This window comes from Pelmatolapia mariae, linkage group LG13 (genome assembly GCF_036321145.2).
Source record: "Pelmatolapia mariae isolate MD_Pm_ZW linkage group LG13, Pm_UMD_F_2, whole genome shotgun sequence".
In the NCBI taxonomy this organism is placed as follows: Eukaryota; Metazoa; Chordata; class Actinopteri; order Cichliformes; family Cichlidae; genus Pelmatolapia; species Pelmatolapia mariae.
The window spans coordinates 34965337-34984490 of NC_086238.1; the positions used below are offsets into that span (position 1 = coordinate 34965337).

Consider the following 19154-nt stretch of genomic DNA (forward strand, 5'->3'; position numbering starts at 1 on the left):
TTCAGTTCTAAGGTCAAATGGCCGAGAGTCCCAGATTTAAACCCAGAGGGAGTATCCCCCCAAAGAGGGACAAAGGACCCCCTGATGATCCTCTACCTAATCACACGAGCCAAGGTGTGAAAGCGGGTGTGGGACCTAATCAGCCAGGGTTTCGGGTGAGCTCATTGTGAAACCTGGCCCCACCTTGTCATGTGAATTCCTGAGGTCAGATGGCCCAGGATGTGAGTGGGCATTAAGGCGTCTGGGGAGGGAACTCAAAACTGGATTATAGATGGCAGACAGTTGGTGTCGTAAACCACCGCCTCTGTTCAAAGATGGTCGCTCACAGTGGACATAGATGGCTTCTTTCACTCCTCTTTCAAACCATCTGTCCTCTCTGTCCAAAATGTGAACATTGGCATCCTCGAAAGAGTGACCTTTGACCTTTAGATGCAGATGGACTGCTGAGTCTTGTCCTGTGGAGGTGGCTCTTCTATGTTGTGCCATGCGCTTGTGAAGTGGCTGTTTGGTCTCTCCAATGTAGAGGTCTGGGCATTCCTCGCTGCACTGTACAGCATACACCACGTTGTTGAGTCTGTTTTGGAGTTTTGTCTTTCGGGTGAACCAGTTTCTGTCTGAGTGTGTTGCTGGGTCTGAAGTACACTGGGATGTCGTGCTTGGAGAAAACTCTCCTGAGTTTCTCTGATACACCGGCTACATAGGGGATGACAACGTTGTTGCATCTGTCTTTCTTATCCTCCCTCGCTGGTGTCTGATCTTCTTTTCTGTGCCTCTTTGCTGACTTTATGAACGCCCAGTTAGGATAACCACATGTTTTGAGTACTTCCTTTACGTGTGTGTGTTCCTTCTTTTTTCCCTCAGGCTTAGAGGGAACATGTTCTGCCCGGTGGTGTAGGGTCCTGATTACTCCAAGTTTGTGTTCCAGAGGGTGATGGGAGTCAAAGAGGAGGTACTGGTCCGTGTGTGTGGACCTTAGAACTGAAGAAGCTTCTCGGATGAGAGGTGAAACGTCTTCAAGCAACTTAAAGAAGTCCAGACGCTTTTCTTTGCAAGCTCCTTTGACTACGATGGCCTGGATGACTGAGAACCTTCACAGACATACTCTCTGGTCCACCTGTTTGAAGATTGGAGCCACCATTTTCAAACAAAGGGGACCCCAGAGGCTCGATCCAGACCTCCACGAGACACTGCACTGGTGCAAGAAAGGCCCATGCAGTCTGGAGGCGGACAAACTCATTTTACATGGCAGGCCACATACAGCCTCTCTGATCTTAGGTGGGCCGGACCAGTGAGACTCCCTTTACTGTCAGTGTAAAGTTTTGTTTTTTAACTGTAATCGTAAAAAAAACAAACAATTTTTTAGAGTAGAAAGTTAAAAACAGAAACTTTTGTGTCATTTAATTGTTTATTGCTTCATTACTTTGTGTAGCATGAATGGCCATAAGGAAGGTTTTTATCAGTAGGAAAAGCTGTACAGGTAGAAGTCTGAAATGTATCGTCTGCTTGTTTGTGGTGAGCAGCAGATCAAACCAGTTCAGAATTCAGGGCTTTAACACATTCAGGCCTGTGAGACTCATTTAGACACTCAGACACATTCTGTATCTCTGCCATTCAAAGACACTTTGGATACAGTTTATTTTATGTAGTATTCAATGCTGAACTTTAAGTCTTTTTCAAGGAAGCATTTTTTCATTCAGCGTTTTCATAAAAGCCTTATTTTATCCATTTACTATTACTAAGGAGAACAGATGTGAAGTTTAAGGCCTGGAAGTTTGAAACCTTTCGTCCTCCACAAAAGAAAATGGCTGAAGGTAAAAACAGGTATCAGCCAGCTCCTAGTTCTATCAGTTCTGCAGTCAGCTCAGAAGAACAGTGATATCAACAAAGAGTTTTAAGATTTGTGATTGTTAGTGTGCTCCATCCATTCTGTCCTGCTTATCCTTTTTAGGCTGGCGGGGGGGCTGGAGCCTCTCCCTGCTGTCTTAGGATAAGAAGCAGAGTACACCCTGGACAGGCTGACACGCAGAGACAGACAACCATTCACACTCACATTGTCTGTGGTAACGCTATAATTTAGAGTCACCAATTAACCTAACCCCACTAACTGCATGTCTTTGGACTGTGGGAGGAAGCCGGAGTACCCGGAGAGAACCCACACAAACACAGGGAGAACATGCACAGAAAGACCTCGGCCTGAAGGTGGAACTGGACTCAGGACTTTCTGATTGCCCGTGATTGTCAACCCTTAAAGTGTAATATGGTCAGCGCCTGCATGTATGTTATAACACAGAATATTCATGCTGGTGTCATTTCCATGTTTTTACTTTCTATTGTCTTTTAAGTTCTTGTGTTTTTAGGGATTTTGCATGAGTTTGGTTTTATTTGTTTTATATTTGTTGTGCAAACTCTTAACTCTCTTAGTTTTGTCATGTTGTCATGAGAATTTTCTGGCTAGCGCCTCGCCCTGTGAGTAACCTGTTTTTCCTCGGTGTTGGGCAACAGTAGTTCGTAAGGGGAGTGTGTAAGATCAGCAGTGGCTGTACATGGCTGGGTAATGTCACCATTGTCTATTCTTTAGAGCTGCTGACCGAGCAACACTAGAAGCGGCATCAGGAGGGAGCGGCTACAATCTGCTCAGCTGAGACTCACTATTCAGAGCTGAGAAGAACCGAGCTCCCGAACAGTCACTGAATTTAGCACTTAGACAAATATTGGACTGTCTGGTAATTAACAGCTTGCTGGACAGTATTTTTATTGTTGTCTTGACTGTACAATTTTCCTCTGTGCTCATTGTTTAAATTCCTCACACTGGTGGTTGTTTTTGAGACAATAGTTTGAAGTTTTATTGTCATGTACAGATAACAGTGTAGCCACATTTATCCATAATGAAATTCTTTGGCTCGTGCTCCTCAGCTTTACATGAGCATTTAGAGAGTGTGCAGTTATATTGAGAAGAAAATAACAGAAAATAGCAGTGGTAGTAATAAAATAAGAATAACAACAATAAAAAGAGGAGAGGAAAAGTATTAAATATTAGAGAATTTAGTTGGTATTTACATTTAAGACAAGTTGGTATTTACAAGTTTGTGTATAATATAATAATGTATAGTATAGTATAATAATAATAATAATGGATTGCATTTATATATATAGCGCTTTTCGAGACCCTCAAAGCACTTTACAATACCACTATTCATTCACTCTCACATTCACACACTGGTGGAGGCAAGCTACAGATGTAGCCACACATGACACAACGACCGAGACTGTCCGCATGTCAGCAGTTCAAAAGTCTGATGGCTTGTGGGTAAATAGTAATAACTGCTATTTTTAGATCTGTGTTTTATTTAGAGGCACCTCTATTCTATTTTATGTGAATTTATCGAGGGGGAATCAATTTATTTTCTTTAAGAAATGATCTGCTCCATTCTCTGTTCGCTGGCTGTCACGCTGCCCTCCCCTGTGGAACCGATGGCTCGTTCAAACCTAGCTGGTGTTGTTGCAGGACACACAAAATTGTGTCACTAGTGGGGCGTTGTGTTGGTTAGCTTTCTTTTTTGAGAAACTGGCAATCACTGGTCTCGCCCCACACCCATAATCATTATCTTGTTTTGTATATACAAGTTATAAGGCCTCAAAAATGCTTGTAAAAGTAAGTTGCTCAGTGGTTCAGGGAGCAGTGCCAACTGGGCTAATTGGCTGCCACTCATTTGCTAATCAGCCTCGTCCCAGTAGCACACTGGGACCTGGAGGAGTTGCACACATATCAGGCGGTCACATCACGCTGTGGACTGTGCAAAATACTCTTGAGTTTGCATCACAGTGTGCACTTTGCTACACCAGCATACAGAATCAAGAAATTGTTAAGTGGAAACAGTGTATCTACATGTGTCGAGAGAATGGGCAGAAAGTCTGGCTGCACAAATGAAAAAGCTCCACATTTCTAACCACCCTTAAATACATTGACAGCCTGTATATAGAACAGTTTTCATAATATGAAGTTAGCTGGGAGGCACTCACTGATTTCCTGTTAGATTAGTCACATACATGCTGGACTTTAAGCGCAGCTTTTGTCACTGTTATTTTCAGTTCAAATCTGACTTAAAGCCCCCAAACTCTTTACTCATCAAACTATTAAAAACAGCCAATACCAATCAAACCTGGCCGAGATCCTTGATGTCCACACCCAATCATCAGAATAGATTTTTTTCAAAGGTAAATAGTTGGAAAGATAAGTGTAGCCTTTTGGCAACATATGAACTATATTAACCCATTTGCCTATAGAATGTTCTGTAGATTTACTTGTTACATTTGTTAAAGTCTTAAAGATAAAAGAGATGATGAAAATATGCAGTACTTCCCAAGAAATTTAATAAAAATAAGGAAAATTATACGACAGGTTTAAAATTGTAACAGCTTCTATGTAGCTGATAAAAGCTGATACAACTTCTATATAACTTACATCATGCTATCAAAATTGTCTGGAATAACATAGATCCACACCCAGGTGTAGGTGTAGATCTATGTCTACACCTACTGTATGAATATTCACATACAGGACAAACGCTGCATTGAGGAGCTCCACCCTGCTGCCCAGTAAAACTTCAGACACGCCCAAAATGATGTCTCTTGACAAACATGATAACACTCCTTAGGACCACAGGCAGCATCTATCTCTCACTAGCACTCAGAACAAACCCAACAGACAGAGGGCATGTCCAGTGTTCAAACACAAAGCACTTCCTTTTGTTCATTTTCTGATAAAACATATACATAAATACATACGTTTCAGGTCCACCATGGTGCAGTTATAGTTACATTTTTTCATAATAAGGTAAAGACATTACAATATGAAGAGGCTACTCAAGTACTACTGTCAGTACTACATGATAGTAACAATATAGTATTGTTGGTCCATTCATACTACCATGAATTGCACTTTCTAAGAAATAAATATAGCTGTCTCTGATTTGATGTTTTTGTTGGTGGGTTAGATCACATCGAACGACACAGTGGTTTCATCTGGATACAGTGTAAGTTTTTGGACTTCTTTAAGTGTCTTGAAGACATTTCACCTCTCGTCTGAGAAGCTTCTTCAGTTCTAAAATGAAGGTCAGACGCCAACTAGGGAGAGACTAAATGACAAACAGAAAAGGATTGTCATCCCTTTGAAACCAGGTTTATCGGAGAAACTCAGAAACTCCTAATCTTCTCCAAGCACGACATCCCAGTGCACTCAGAGCCAGCCACACACTCAGACATAAACTGGTTCATCCCAAGGACAAAACTTGGAAAAACAAGCTAAAAAACAGTGTATGCTGTGCAGCGCGGCGAGGAGCGCTCAGACCTCTGCACTGGACAAACCAAACAGCCACTCAATAAAGCTATGTCTACAGGACACGATGGACAAGACAAGACAACAGGACAAGTCAGAACTTTTAATGCAAACCAAGAGTGTGAACAGACTTGCATATAATCACTCTGTCACAGATACTGACTATGTTGCTGATATTCCATGTGCAACATTTTGGTCTTCTCTTTTTGTCGTGCAATATTTTAGTGTGTGTAATATTCTGGCAGATGTGCAATTGCCATCCACACCCTAAATGACCATAGCCCTTCCACCCTTATTTATTTATTACATTATATTACAATATTTGAACAGAGGGGGTGGCTTTCAACACCAACTGATTGCCACCAACAATACAGTTTTGAGATTTCTCCCGAGGAGCCTCAACCCCCACTCACATCTTGCATCAGTTGATCTCAATGGGTCACATGATAGGGTGAGGCAAAGTCTCTGCTGATAATGACCCGGGCATTTTTTCACACCTTGTGGTGAAGCACATGATCAATAGTAGGTCAACGACCCTGTTAAGGGACAACTCCCACTTCAGCTTAAATACCTGTGACTCTCCACTATTTGGCTTTAGGACTGAAAAAGCTTCTCAGATGCGAGGTGAAAGGTCTTCAAGAAACTTCAAGAAGTCCAGTGACTTTCTGGCTCAAACTGGGAATAGTCTTTTCCCCAGTCCCTTAGCCTAACATTAACTATCATAACTAAGTACCTAACTGCAACCTTTATCTTAGCTAAAACCTGATTCTTACCTTAGCTATAACCCTAGTCTTAACCTTCAAACAACTCTTTAAAGATGTATGACACAGTTAGGACCAGCCAAAATGTTTAACTCAGATTTACAATGTCAACAAGAGGCAGTAGCAACAGCTGCTTTGAATTAACTGCAATGTAAGAGGAATCAATCTTAATTTGTCTAGTTATTTTTAGCTTACTGCTGCATGCATTAGTCACTGCAGCTCACACATGGATCCTGGGTCAGGTGCTTCAGGCATGTCCGAGGAGGCTGCAGGATAGACCCAGGACCCACTGGAGGAATTCCACCTCTTGGCTGCTTGTGTGCACATTGTTTTGATAATATGGTCAAAATAATCCAAAGTGGTTTCATTATACAAATAAGAATAATGTTACTTGCTTTGAATAAAAACCAAGTGATACATTAGTAAAAAGATGGTGAATAACGTCTTCAATAATAATGTGGATTATACGTTTTATACACTTTTCATTTGACAAAAGATGTAAATTAGTTGTAATTTTCAAAAATAATTCTAATAATCAAACTTTGTTCCTTTAGATGTTACAAATTGCTTAACTAATGATGCTTTGAGAAGAAATCTGTTGTTTATATTATGATTGCTTGTTACAGTCATGTGCAGAGAATGGGCCCATCAGTCTGTGCGGTGGCCCAAATCCACTGATCTCAGTCAGAAAAGGTCATCTAATACAGTCACGTGCTCACTGTTACTGTCTTACTGAGCTCCTTACTGTTAACCTTGATGACATATGACTGCTCTGCTAACTTCAGCAAATCATGTGATAACATTTGAGATGATACCACAGTTGTTTCTTACATAGGAAAGAGGTGGAGCAGCTAACAGCCATGAATCACATAACTAAAGATGGATGACTTCAGGTGAACTAGCTGCCTGCAGCAGCTCCTGTTAACCATCAGCAGTTTTCAAATGCAGAGGGTTCACTGCACCAAAACCTTGGAGTTCTTGAAGTTCACCTGATAGATGAGCTAACTACCAGTGACAACGCCACAGCCATCCCCATGAAGGCCCAGCAACACTTTCGCTCTGTTCATCAAGATCGTGAGAGCTGCTCAACGGTCTCCTGGCCTCATCTTCAGGACATCTACACTAAGTGCTGTAGGCACAGAGCATTAAGCATCATAAAGGACTCGACTAACCCCCTGGTTCATACTCAGAGTCTGGGAGTAGATACAGTAGCATTAGATCAAGGACAGCACACAGACGTCTTAACCAGAGTATGTGAGCTGCTCATAGGGACTGACTGTATTGTTTCCTTGCTACAGTACTTTTACCCATTTACCATTCATAATATTTATTTCATCTTATTTTTAGTCCATTTATTAAATGCTCTTATTTATTGGTTTATTATTTTACAAAAGTGCACGACTGTGTGGTTGATGTGTGAAACAATGTTTTATATGCAAAGCATGAAAATGACAAATAAAAGGAATCTGAATTTGAAGTCCATCCTTAGTTAGTAGCATGGGTGTCAAACATAATACCAACGTGCTAGAACTGGCCCAGCAAAGAATCCAGTGTGGCCCCCTGGTTTACTGTGGGAAATGTAAAGGAGGGCATAAAGTTTTACAGCTAACATAGACATTCATACTGCATCAAAATAATAGATACATAAACAATTAAATGACAGTTAAGGTGTCTCATTATCTACTATAGAAATTGTTTTTTCACAGTGTCCACAATTAAATAATAAATAAATAACATATTAGGATTGTATATTAATTGTGTAAAAAATGTTATATTTTATAACTTTATAATATCTCACTGATTTAATGTGTAATTACATTTCCTTTCACTGACAGTTAGGGCAGTTTTAAATCAAAGTGGGCTGTATGTGTGCCATGATGTAAAATGACTTCAGTTTTTGTTTGCCACGGCTTTCTCAGGGTCTGATGTGAGACAACAGGCCTAGGTTTTCAGAACAGCCTTTTGGCGTCTTTGTAGCCAAATAAAGATTCAGGTGCATCACCAGCCCAAGATTTCGACAGAGTAATGGAGAAGCAGGCTGTCAGAACTATTAGGAACCTACTGGAAAAACTGGAGTCCCTGATCTGGCTGTCCTTGCCTATAGAGCCATGCCTCTTTTTTTGGTTACGGCACAGTTCAGCCGCTCCGCACTGCTGTGCGATGATTTTGCACAACAGTGCCAATTTTTCTCCTCACTGAGATCACTTGTCACTTCTGGACTCTCATTTTTCAAATTGGTTCTCTTTGTATTCTGACAGCTTTTACTGTTTTTTATTGGATTTACTGAATTTTACTGTGGAGTGACTGAAAACCTACACTGACACCTTCTTCAACTCTGCTGATGTCATCACTGCACTGATGCCTGGTTTCCTGACCTTTCCCAGTGGTCAACTACCTTCAGTCAAAGTTACCCTAGCTAACTCAAGGATGCTCAGTTATTTACTGACCTTAGAACCCATCAGGCGTAGCTACCCTTCGAATTACTATCCATCACAATTCAATCTACATATGTCACTATGTTCACTATGCGATGTTCACTACCATCGCATGAAGGAATTGCACACTCAACTATAACCAGCGAAAAACATCTTATTTAGCTGGTTTCATTATTAAGCACAATCCAAGGCTCTTGTTTGACACCATTAACAGACTGCTTACTCCTGATTCCTCCTCTTTGCTTACCACGTTTTCTGATGCTACTAAATTTCTTTGGTGACAAGTTCAAAGCTATCAGATCATAATTTGAGTCTAGATGAGTTTACCCTCGTTGAGTGTCTCACCCAGTTCTGATTTCAATAACAGTTCTCATTGATATTGCCTCACACGTGCACTCTTCTTCCTGCCCGACTGACATTATCCCTCCTACCATTCATCTCCCCCAGCTTCTCTCCATCATATATCCAGTCCTTTCATCTGGATCCTTGCTGCTTTCAGGTAGCAGAGGGAAATAATATCTTTGATAAATTAAAATTTGACAAAACCCCAGCACAGAAACATCATAAATAATTACTAATGGTATTCTCGCTTAGATAAAGGTGAGTAATCCATTTTAGTCTCACTAAACAGAACCGAGTTGGCATCACTGGAACTGTTCTCAAAAGGTTTTATCACACATCTAACAGATACTTCAGAATTCATATTAGTCAGTTTAGGCACCCCTTGTATGTGGAGTTCCCCAAGGATCTATACTTAAACCTATTCTGTTTTCACTACATATGTTACCCCTGGGTCATTTATTAAACATGTTCAAATGCATCTCTGACCACTGCTATGCTGATAATATGTAGCTGTAGTTTTCTGCTAAGCCAACAACCCCAACACAATGCTTTTCTGCCATTAATAATTGGATGTCTTCAAACTTTGCTCGTGTCAATCTGGGTGAAACAGGGGTTCTTGTGTTCTGCCCTGATGGTTTCTCTAAGGAAATCAGTCATTAAACCAGTCTCTCACGAGCCATATCAAATAATCTGATAAGAACCTTGTGGGGTTTTTAAGTTGCAAAACTGAAACTTTTTTGTCATCAAATCATTTGTAACTTTGAATATTATAATTTTCTCCTGCCTTAATTTTGTAACTCACTCATCTCCGTGTCCTCCCTCACCCATCTTCAGTTAATGCACATCTACTTGTCCAAAATGGCAAGAGGATGTGAGATGCTAGAAATTACATCATCAACTGTACCAAAGCTCAGTACCCTGACATCTGATGATCAAGTATGAGTTACTGGAGAATCACTCTACTCCAAGATCGTACTTCGTGGAGTTATATGATGGAGTAGTGTGACCAAGGGCAGATATAGTGTGGTGCAGGGGTCGGCAACCCTGGACACGAAGGGTTAACTGATGGCACGACCATAGCTGACTGGCCCGGTATGCCCAATGATGATTTTTCGTTTTTATGGGCCGATGATTTTTTATTTTATTTTATTTTTTGTAACGGTATAAACAATGAAAGGTGGTGGACTGGCCAGATGGTGGCCGATGTGTAAAAATAACTCAGTTGTTTGGTGGTGGCTGTGGCGGAGCTTCCACAGAGGCCAGCAGGTGGATGAGGGAAAGTGGAGGCAGGAGGAGGAGAGACTCGAGGTGGGGCCGGTCCGAGTGTCAGGTGACCTGAACTTCAGGTAAGAAGTTATGACCTGCAGTCTATCTGGGTCAGATATATATTCTGTGTAGCTGACAGCTGGTAACTGTGCAGGGGTGGGTCTAGCAAAGTTTTGCCAGGGGGCCAGGTAGGGCATTAACAGGGAGAGGGGGGCACAAAGAAATACTTTTCTTTCTTATTCTCATTTAAAATGTCTCGCTGTTATTAAATAATTATCGGAATCTTACAAACAAAGTTTTTATCTGACGTAAAATGTATAGAAATCATAAATATACCAACAAGACAGTGTTCATCAGCAGCGTCTGTTTTCATTCAAAGGCTTTATGGCTTTTCCTATAATACCTGGGGGGCCGGTCTCTAGTCAAAATGCCCAGTCCAGCCCTGGGCACGACACACAGTGAGTTAATCTGAGAAGGTGCATTAAAAAATAAATGGCCTGGCCAGCAGTGCACATCGCAAATTAGCTCACATAGACACATTAGTTGTGCTGCTTCTTAATGATGGTATCTTAGCTAACAACCCCAACTACCAGATTCAACTTGTAATTGGCTAAAGATAACTTATCCTACCAGTGAGAGGGATGTTGCTAGCTGGCAGTTTTTTCAAGCGATGTTGAAATTTCCACATTCCGACACTTCAAATGCTTCAGCAGCTGTCCGCTCAGCGCAGCATCAGCACCACGGAAATACACGGATACATCCGTAGACTCGTGACAGAATTCACAATGTGTTTTTGGGACTTTCAGGTGTATAGACCAATGTTTTCTTTTCTGATCAAACCAGAAAGCTTTAATGAGCAGCTGGGTTTGTCTCGCATTAACTGGCTGGACACAGAGGACATCGAAATGCAGCTGATTGAACTGAAAGCTCGACTCTGTGGGGTCAAAGTTTGCAGAACTACGAACGCAGCTGGAATCCACAGCTGTGCGTGTTCATGGAGCTTGCATTTTCACCTGCTGGACATCACTACCTGACAAGTTTAACTGTCTTCAGAACATTGCAGAGGCCTTATTGGCAGTATTTGGCTCTACATATCTGTGTGAGCAGATTTTCTCTCACATGAGTGTCCTCAGGCAGCCGTCTGAATGCTGGACACTCGGAGACCTGTGTCTCTGAGTGGGACACCAGAGATCAGATTAACATGTGTATCTCTGTATTAACAAACATGCCATATTGGCTCAGTTTATTTTTCTTATCATTGTTGTGAGGAGACCATAAATAGCATTTGCATTTTCTGTTGTACAGTTCATTTGCTGTTATGGAGTTCTTGTTATGGATAAAAAGTTTTTTTTTGTTTCAAAATAGCTGATAACTATTCACTGATAGCTGCCAACATCTGCGAACAAATATAATTCTATTAAGTTGCTCTATATAGTGTGTAACTGTTAATATAGAGTATTATTAAATTAATTGCTAATGCAATCATATGGCACACTGACTTCTGAGGAAACTTTAGATGGCACTCATCATCAGAAAGGTTGCCTACCCCTGGCGTGGTGGCATGGGGTAGCATGAAAAATGACTCCAAGGTTCCTCACAGCATTACTGGAGGCCAAGGTAATGCCATCCAGAGTAAGAATCTGGTTAGATACCATATTTCTAAGATTTTCAGGGCCGAGTACAATAACCTCAGTTTGATCTGAATTAAGAAGCAGAAAGTTAGCGGCCATCCAGGTCTTTATGTCTTTAAGACATTCCTGCAGTTTAACTAATTGGTGTGTGTTATCTGGCTTCATGGATAGATAGAGCTGCGTGTCATCTGCATAGCAGTGAAAATGTATGCTATGTCTTCTAATGATGCTGCCTAAGGGAAGCATGTATAATGTAAACAGAATTGGTCCTAGCACTGAACCCTGTGGAACACCATAATTAACCTCAGTGTGTGAAGAGGACTCTCCATTTACATGTACACATTGGAGTCTATTAGATAGATATGATACAAACCACTGCAGCACAGTACCTGTAATACCTACAGCGTGCTCTAATCGCTCTAATAGGATATTATGATCAACAGTATCGAACGCTGCACTGAGGTCCAGCAGGACAAACACAGAGATGAGTCCACTGTCAGAGGCCATAAGAAGATCATTTGTAACCTTCACTGAAGCTGTTTCTGTGCTGTGATGTGGCTATATGCTTATTTGTTATACAAGCTTTACAATACATAAAATCAAAATTCACATTATTTTTTTTAACTGAAAAGTTTCATTATTTGGGTTAATGCCAATAAGAAAGTTACAGACTACAGACTATACAAAACATGTTTTCTTGCTTCATTTGATGTATTTTAACTAGACATAGTACATCATAGAGAATGTAACACCTGCAAATGTGTAAGGAAATGGCTTTTGCCAGCCCATCTGATTTCCGTGCCACCCAAAGAAAATCTTTCTACCTCCACCTCTGAGTGTGACACAACCACCACCATCTAATATCTTTGCACTGGCCTGCACATGGCAGGGGTTCACTACCAAAGCAACAAACACTGGAGCCAGTTCTTGAACAGCCTTCTGCATCATCTGCTGGGGCATCTGAGGTCTCCCCTACACAGATAATTAAAGGAAGTTCCATACAGGTTCATAGATTGCGGTGGAGATGTGGAAATACTTTTATTTTTATTACATGAAAGAGTACCACAGGAATATGATAGTCAAGTGCACACTGCATCAAGAACAGAACAACTGCAATATACTTGCTGACACAAGTTTGTCTTTCTGCAACCCTCTATTCACACAACTGAGAAAAACTACAACAGAAGTGTAATTTAGAGAAGTCAAAAGGGAATCCTCTGTGTCAGCAGGAGAAGTTATTTTCTGCTGCTCCCTTTTTCACAAGGGAGTGTCTCAGCGTGCCGGTCTGCATGTTTGATTTGGCCAAAGGGATTTGTATCTCCTCCCTGGATGAAACTAGGGGTCTTTCCATTTTTAGGCAAGTAGTAGTATTTAACTTAAAAATCACTCATTGTGCTTCAATGCCAGGGTTTCCTGCTTCTTGTTCAGTTGAACAATAACTGATGTGTCCTGTCATCAAACCTTAGCTAAGCACTAAACTCAAATACACAGGGCAGAACAACGGCAAACAACAATAAAAGGAAGTGTACAATATGTGCCCAGGACAAAATCCACAATGAAATACATGAGTACCAAGAGCGATAGCTAGCTTGCTGACTAACAATGCCACATTTTGATTTTTAACTGATACTTATGTCTCCGTTTGATTCCATGCTGAGATTCAGTATGGCACATTATGTTATTTCTGCTCACTTCATACATGAGTGCACTTTTGCAAGCTCCAAGTTGCAGAAAGGCTGCCTTTATGTGAGGTCCTCAGAACGCTTAAACGTAGCTTTATGTATGAAGACATGATTAGAGAGATAAAATAAAGACATGATGATCACATCCCTCTATCTCCAGTTATAACAGAGCTTTGATCAAATGCTAGTACTGCTATTTATATTACAATCTGTTCTATCAGTGAGATTCTTCCCCACTCTTTTTCAGATCTAAAAGGTAAAAACAGTTCTGCTGAGGAAAGAATCAAAACGAAGAGCAACTGTGATAAAGGTAAAGTCCAGCTCAGCTTTGTTGGAATGGAACATTCTCTTGTTGCATGTAGTAGAGTTCATCCTGAGCAACTTTCCTGTTTTTGTGGAAAGAAAAAAAGGTGTGCGCGCACACACATATATGCTCACTGGCCACTTCATTAGTTACATCTGACTAACACTGGGTAGGACTTCAGACTACTACTAGAAATATTCCTCAGAGATTTTGGTCCATACTGATGTAACGCTGTCACAGCTGCTACATCCATGATATCAATCTCCTGATCCACCACATTCCAAAGGTGCTCTATTGCACTAAGATAAGGTGACTGTGAGGCCATCTGAGCACAGTGGTTTGAGATCCATTTTAATTTTGTGACATTGTGCATCATCCTGCTGGTTGCAGCTGTCAGAGGTTCTGCAATGATCTAGGAACACTGTGGTCAGAAATGGATAGACATGGTCAACAACATTCTTGGGTGGGCCGTGGGGTTTAAATGACAATCAGCTGATACTAAGGGGCACAAAGTGTGCCAAGAAAATATAAAAGACACATTTACAGCCACCTGAACCACTGCTACGACGCAGGATGGATCCATCTATTGCCCAGTTTCGGTCAACCCATAGCTGTTGCCCATCCTGTTCAAGGTTCGATGTGTTCAGAGATGCTTTTTTACATACTTGGGTTGTAGCGAGTGGTGATTTGAATCACTGTTGTCTTCCTGAAGCAGTCTGACCTCCACTAACAACAAAGCCACTCACTGGATGTTTTCTGTTTTTGCAGACCAGTCTCTGTAAACTCTAGAAATGCTTGTGTGGGAAAATCCTATCAGGTCAGCAGATTCTGAAATACTCAAATCAGCCCATCTGGCACTAACAACGACGCCACGTTCCAAGTCACACAAATGAACTTTCTTCCAAATTTTCATGCTCATGTTGAACTTGTGTTCAAAGTGCGTTAACAAGCAGCTCAACAGGTGTACCTAATGAAGTGGCTGGTGTGTGTCATTTATGGCCCCAGTGTTCCTCTGCACCGTTTCCATAACAGTAAAAACAAATACACTGCATAACATAAATGTCTGTGATGATATATCAGCCAAAGGAATCAGAAGAGTTGAAGGTGAAAGTCTGGATTTGAAGCAAACACTTAAAGAACAGAAATAGTTTTGACTCGGGCCCGATGAAATCACTCAAAATTCTGCCAAAATGTTGAACTGACTGACCAAACACCAGACACCACAGAAAGAATACCAGCTGATCAAAACTAACAAATAACAGAGAAGTTTTATTCGGTACAACAGACGCAAAACACTTAGTCTAGCTAGCAGAGGAGCAGACTCATTCAGCAGCCTGATGCTCATCTCTTGTATTCTGTCATCTGTACATTCAGAGAAATAGCACAAAAACTTGTGTCAGTATGAAAATACAGCAGTACTTATTGCCAAGTATTTCAAGCAGGTACACAGAGTGTAGGTCTGTAGCTGTGAGACTCAGCGGTGCTTTGCAGCCTATTCTTTATCAAAGGATGTTTCTGCCCACTATACATGTTGAGTGGCTCACAGCAAACTCAGACATATCAGTGTATGTTAGAGAGACAAAGTGCTTCAAGTGCAAAGAATGAACGTACTAAATCAGTCTGTGGGATTGCTTAAATGTGACTGTAGTGTACAGCATGTTAAAGGCCTGTGAGAGCAGGAAAGCACTGGCTCTGTCCTGGTCTATATGTGTTTAAATGAGTTCTACAGCTATAGTCAGATATTCCATGAGTTAAGGCTCTGTTACAAACAGGCCAATCACAGCACTGAAGCAGATGCTGTCCCAACTCTGAACTCTCCAAACGTAGCTATGCTCTTTGCCTCTTGGCATCAACATCAACATGTAACAGTATACCTTTACCATTAAAACTAAGCACGTAGGAAAATCGGACTCCGAGTCAAGAGCAGGTTGTACAGTTTCCTTTTCTTAGAAATGACAGTGAGATGAGCTGCTGTTCAGTCTGCTGATGGTGTCGAAATTAAAGCACAAATAAATCCTTCTCTCTGACTCACTCCTACACACCGAGTATTTCTCACCGAGCCGTGAAGTCCTGTTAAACTGCTCTACTGTGGAATGACTCTGACTCACTAGCCTACATCACACAGTTCTCTTGTAAACAGGCTCGTTTTTGTTACACAGATCAGGTCTGTGTCTGAAACAAACCCAGCTTGTATGCCAGTGGTACTGCGCCTTTCCCCCCCCTCTCATCTTTTTAATTCAGATCCTTCACCGAAACCTGAAATAACACCTCGCTACTTATGTTCAACAGGTTCGAGTGAAGTTTACTTGTGTAAACTTTAACTACATTATTCCACAAGCCTTATAAAGTTGTTGTTGTTGATACTTGATCCATCATTATATGTAAGGAATGGACTTTCTTACTGTCTCTGCAAAGAAACAGGTGGAAGGAATCTGTTAACTCTGGGTACACTTCAATGGCATTTAACAGATGGCTAGATGTGTTTGATGCTGCAACACTAAATGTGAGCACTGGATACACTCCCAACAACAAGAAGCTCCCATCTCATTTTTCCTTTGATCTGCCACCTATCTATCAAAAATGAAGGTCCTCACAACAAATATTTGCTTTGAAGCTGTACTTCCATGTACGTTTGCATGTGTTTATAAATCACTGTCACTAAAGTTCATAAAGAGTCAATGTACCACGAGTTTTGAAACAATTGATTACAAACAATATTCATAAAAGTGCTTTCTATCAAACATTCTCCCAAGGTCCAGTGTCTTACCCAAGGACACTTTGGCAGACTGGGATCAAACTACCAACCTTGAGATTAGCAGATGATCTACAACCACCTTTAATATTTTAAATTTTAGTGTGAAGAGTGACACATGGTCAGGATCACAAAGTGTTTGTTTGGATGAGGGTAATTCTCCAGGAAATGTTGATGCAATGTCCTCTTGGCTGTTATATCGTCGGGTTTCACTTCCTTTGTATCACAATGTGAACTGTTTAAAGACACAATGTTGCAAGTTGTAACAAGTTGCATCCTGTCAGGAGACTGTTTCTGTTTCTCTCAGTCTCCCAACATTTCATAGCAACAGTAGTCATATGCCCCACACAGTAAGATTGTGTGTGTTAACATTCCAACTTATGACATTTGTCCCCTGAGATTGCCAGCTGGATTTAGGCTAAACATACACTTCCTGTTTTATCTGAGCAGAATATTAATTTTACTTGTTACAAACTCTGCTGAATGACACTCCTAACCTAAACCAGAGCAGATTGGGCATAAAAACATTTAAATAACATGGCTTTAGATTTGGAAAATCCCTAAATGACAGAAAAGAGTCATTATTTTTGTAGGATCACTATATGGATTTGGGTGAAACAGAATAGATAGTGTAAATGATCCAACCATGGCATTCAGAGGGCTCTGTGCAGGAATCAACATTATTGTGTTTCCTAAGAAGAGGCTCTGTGACCACCAGAGTAAGCTGTTTTCCATGATATTAGTACAGCTTCACACTAGGAACCTGATAAAACCAACCCAACAGTTCAGACTTTGACTATATGCTCAAAATCACAACTTTGTTGTGATTCTTCTCAGAGGAATTTGTTCAGAGAAGTGCAGTCTATCGCGTGCAGGAACCTGTGTATGACTGCCTTTACAGAACAGCACCACTGATTCAAACCACAACTGAGAGAAGTTTGCGGTGAACATGCGAGCAAGAAGACAAACACGTGTCAGAACCCAGCCTTTTGCAGGTTTTTATGAAATAGTACCAGTAAAACACCGCGGTGGTAAAGGAGGAGAATGGCAATATGAACTGTTTGCTGATGTGTTCAGCAACATTCAGGAGACCATTCTTCCAAAAGCTTTGGGACAGCTACACCCTTCATTTTTAAACAGCGTCTGCATGAGCCGCTGAGTAATGGCACTGCTCCCAACAAAGCTGCCATACTACGAATGACCGTCACCAACATGTCATATTTACGGAACTGTAAAGAAAAGTACACGGTCTCTGCCAGTACAGCCGAGTCAGTGCAGGGTGTGTCAGCGGGCTGCTGGAGACCACAGCCACACACTGCTTTTAGCAAGGACCCACCACCCAACAAGCCACTGGATTGTTGTCTGTCCCACACACGGAGGGTCGTCTTCTCTCCTGCAGGCCCCAACTGAAAGGCATTTCATCATGCCCACTGTTAAACTGATGCCTGCCTGAGAAACGGGGGCGCAAACAAGCTTTTCCACAGCCCAGACAGGATGGCAGCTTTAACACGCGCAACAGACACACTTACTTTCCGCTCACGCTCAGGAAAACCTGCAGTGCATGCAGCAGTTCAGTTACCTAATGTGAACTGGTGTTTTCCACATCAGCGCCTTGGAGAAAAGCTCGTGCTCGTGCACGCGCAGCAGTGACACTTTTGAGCCAAACTCCGGAGGAGAGAGCTCTGCCGCTGTGTGACACGCAGGGCTGAGAGTTTCTGTGAACACCTCTGAAATATAAACGCAGTGTGGAAATGTGTCGGCCTGTACGACTTCTGTCAAACTTGTGGAGAGTTTTGACTCCCTGGCGAACTCCCAGTGCGTCACAGCGCCGAGCCCGGACACGCTGAGAGCCGCTCTGCTGGCATCAGTGCAGCTGCTTCTCTTTCAGCTTACCTGTTAAGAGGCCGGAGGGCAGCAGAAGGCAGTAGAAGAGCCAGACAACCACCTGAAGATCCATGGCAGAGCACGTCAACGCCGCGCACACGGCACGAAGGCTGGCTCGATGTCAGACGCTCTCCATTTGGTCTAAGGTGGCCGATCGCTGTCCGGGCCGTTACTCCCTAACGTGAACACTCACACTGAAGCTCTGCTTCGCGCTGAGCCGAGGGAGGGGGTCTTCTGTAGGGAAAGCTGGAGGCCGGGCTGAGGCGGCTCCGCGGCACATGGAAAAAGTGATTCACGGGCGGTCCGTGTGAGGGGCGTTCATACTGCAGTTGCTCACAGTCGCCTCCCTCTCTCGCAGTCTGACTGCGCGTTAAAGTTCGTGCAGAGCGCTCACAGCACTCAGTCCTTCTTCTAATGACCCTTTCACACTCTCCCGTGTCATATCCATGTCAGTCAGTACTTGGGGGTACCTGAGGCCGCGCCTCACGTCAAGTTTGGCAAAATTCGTATAATAATGCGGTCAGGTAGCGCCCCTCTGCGTACGCAGGGTGATGCGGCACCAGCGTGGAGAGGTCACCGCGTTGATCCTGATGTGATGACTTAGAAAAATGAAATTAATTGAAATACACTCGTGGCGCTCAGCAGCCACTCCTGACTGCAAAGCAGTGAAATTACGACTTATTCTCTCCAGATGTTTCCACGTTACAGAACTCCAGATATCAGCTGATTTTTTCACAGGTTTCAGTTACGAAGTCGACAAAA

The 19154-nt window shown here is 42.0% G+C and overlaps 1 protein-coding gene across 2 annotated transcripts in view; it reads right to left on the reverse strand.

Annotated features, from left to right (window-relative positions):
* Positions 1-18738, reverse strand: part of piezo1 (piezo type mechanosensitive ion channel component 1 (Er blood group)) — an 87022-nt gene extending 68284 nt beyond the window's left edge. For both annotated transcript variants that reach the window (XM_063491233.1, XM_063491232.1), the window contains exon 1: positions 18402-18738. In XM_063491233.1, coding sequence (XP_063347303.1) covers positions 18402-18465 — 64 coding nt within the window. In that variant the 5' untranslated portion in view covers positions 18466-18738. The remainder of the gene's footprint in view (positions 1-18401) is intronic.
* Positions 18739-19154: the final 416 nt, after the last annotated feature.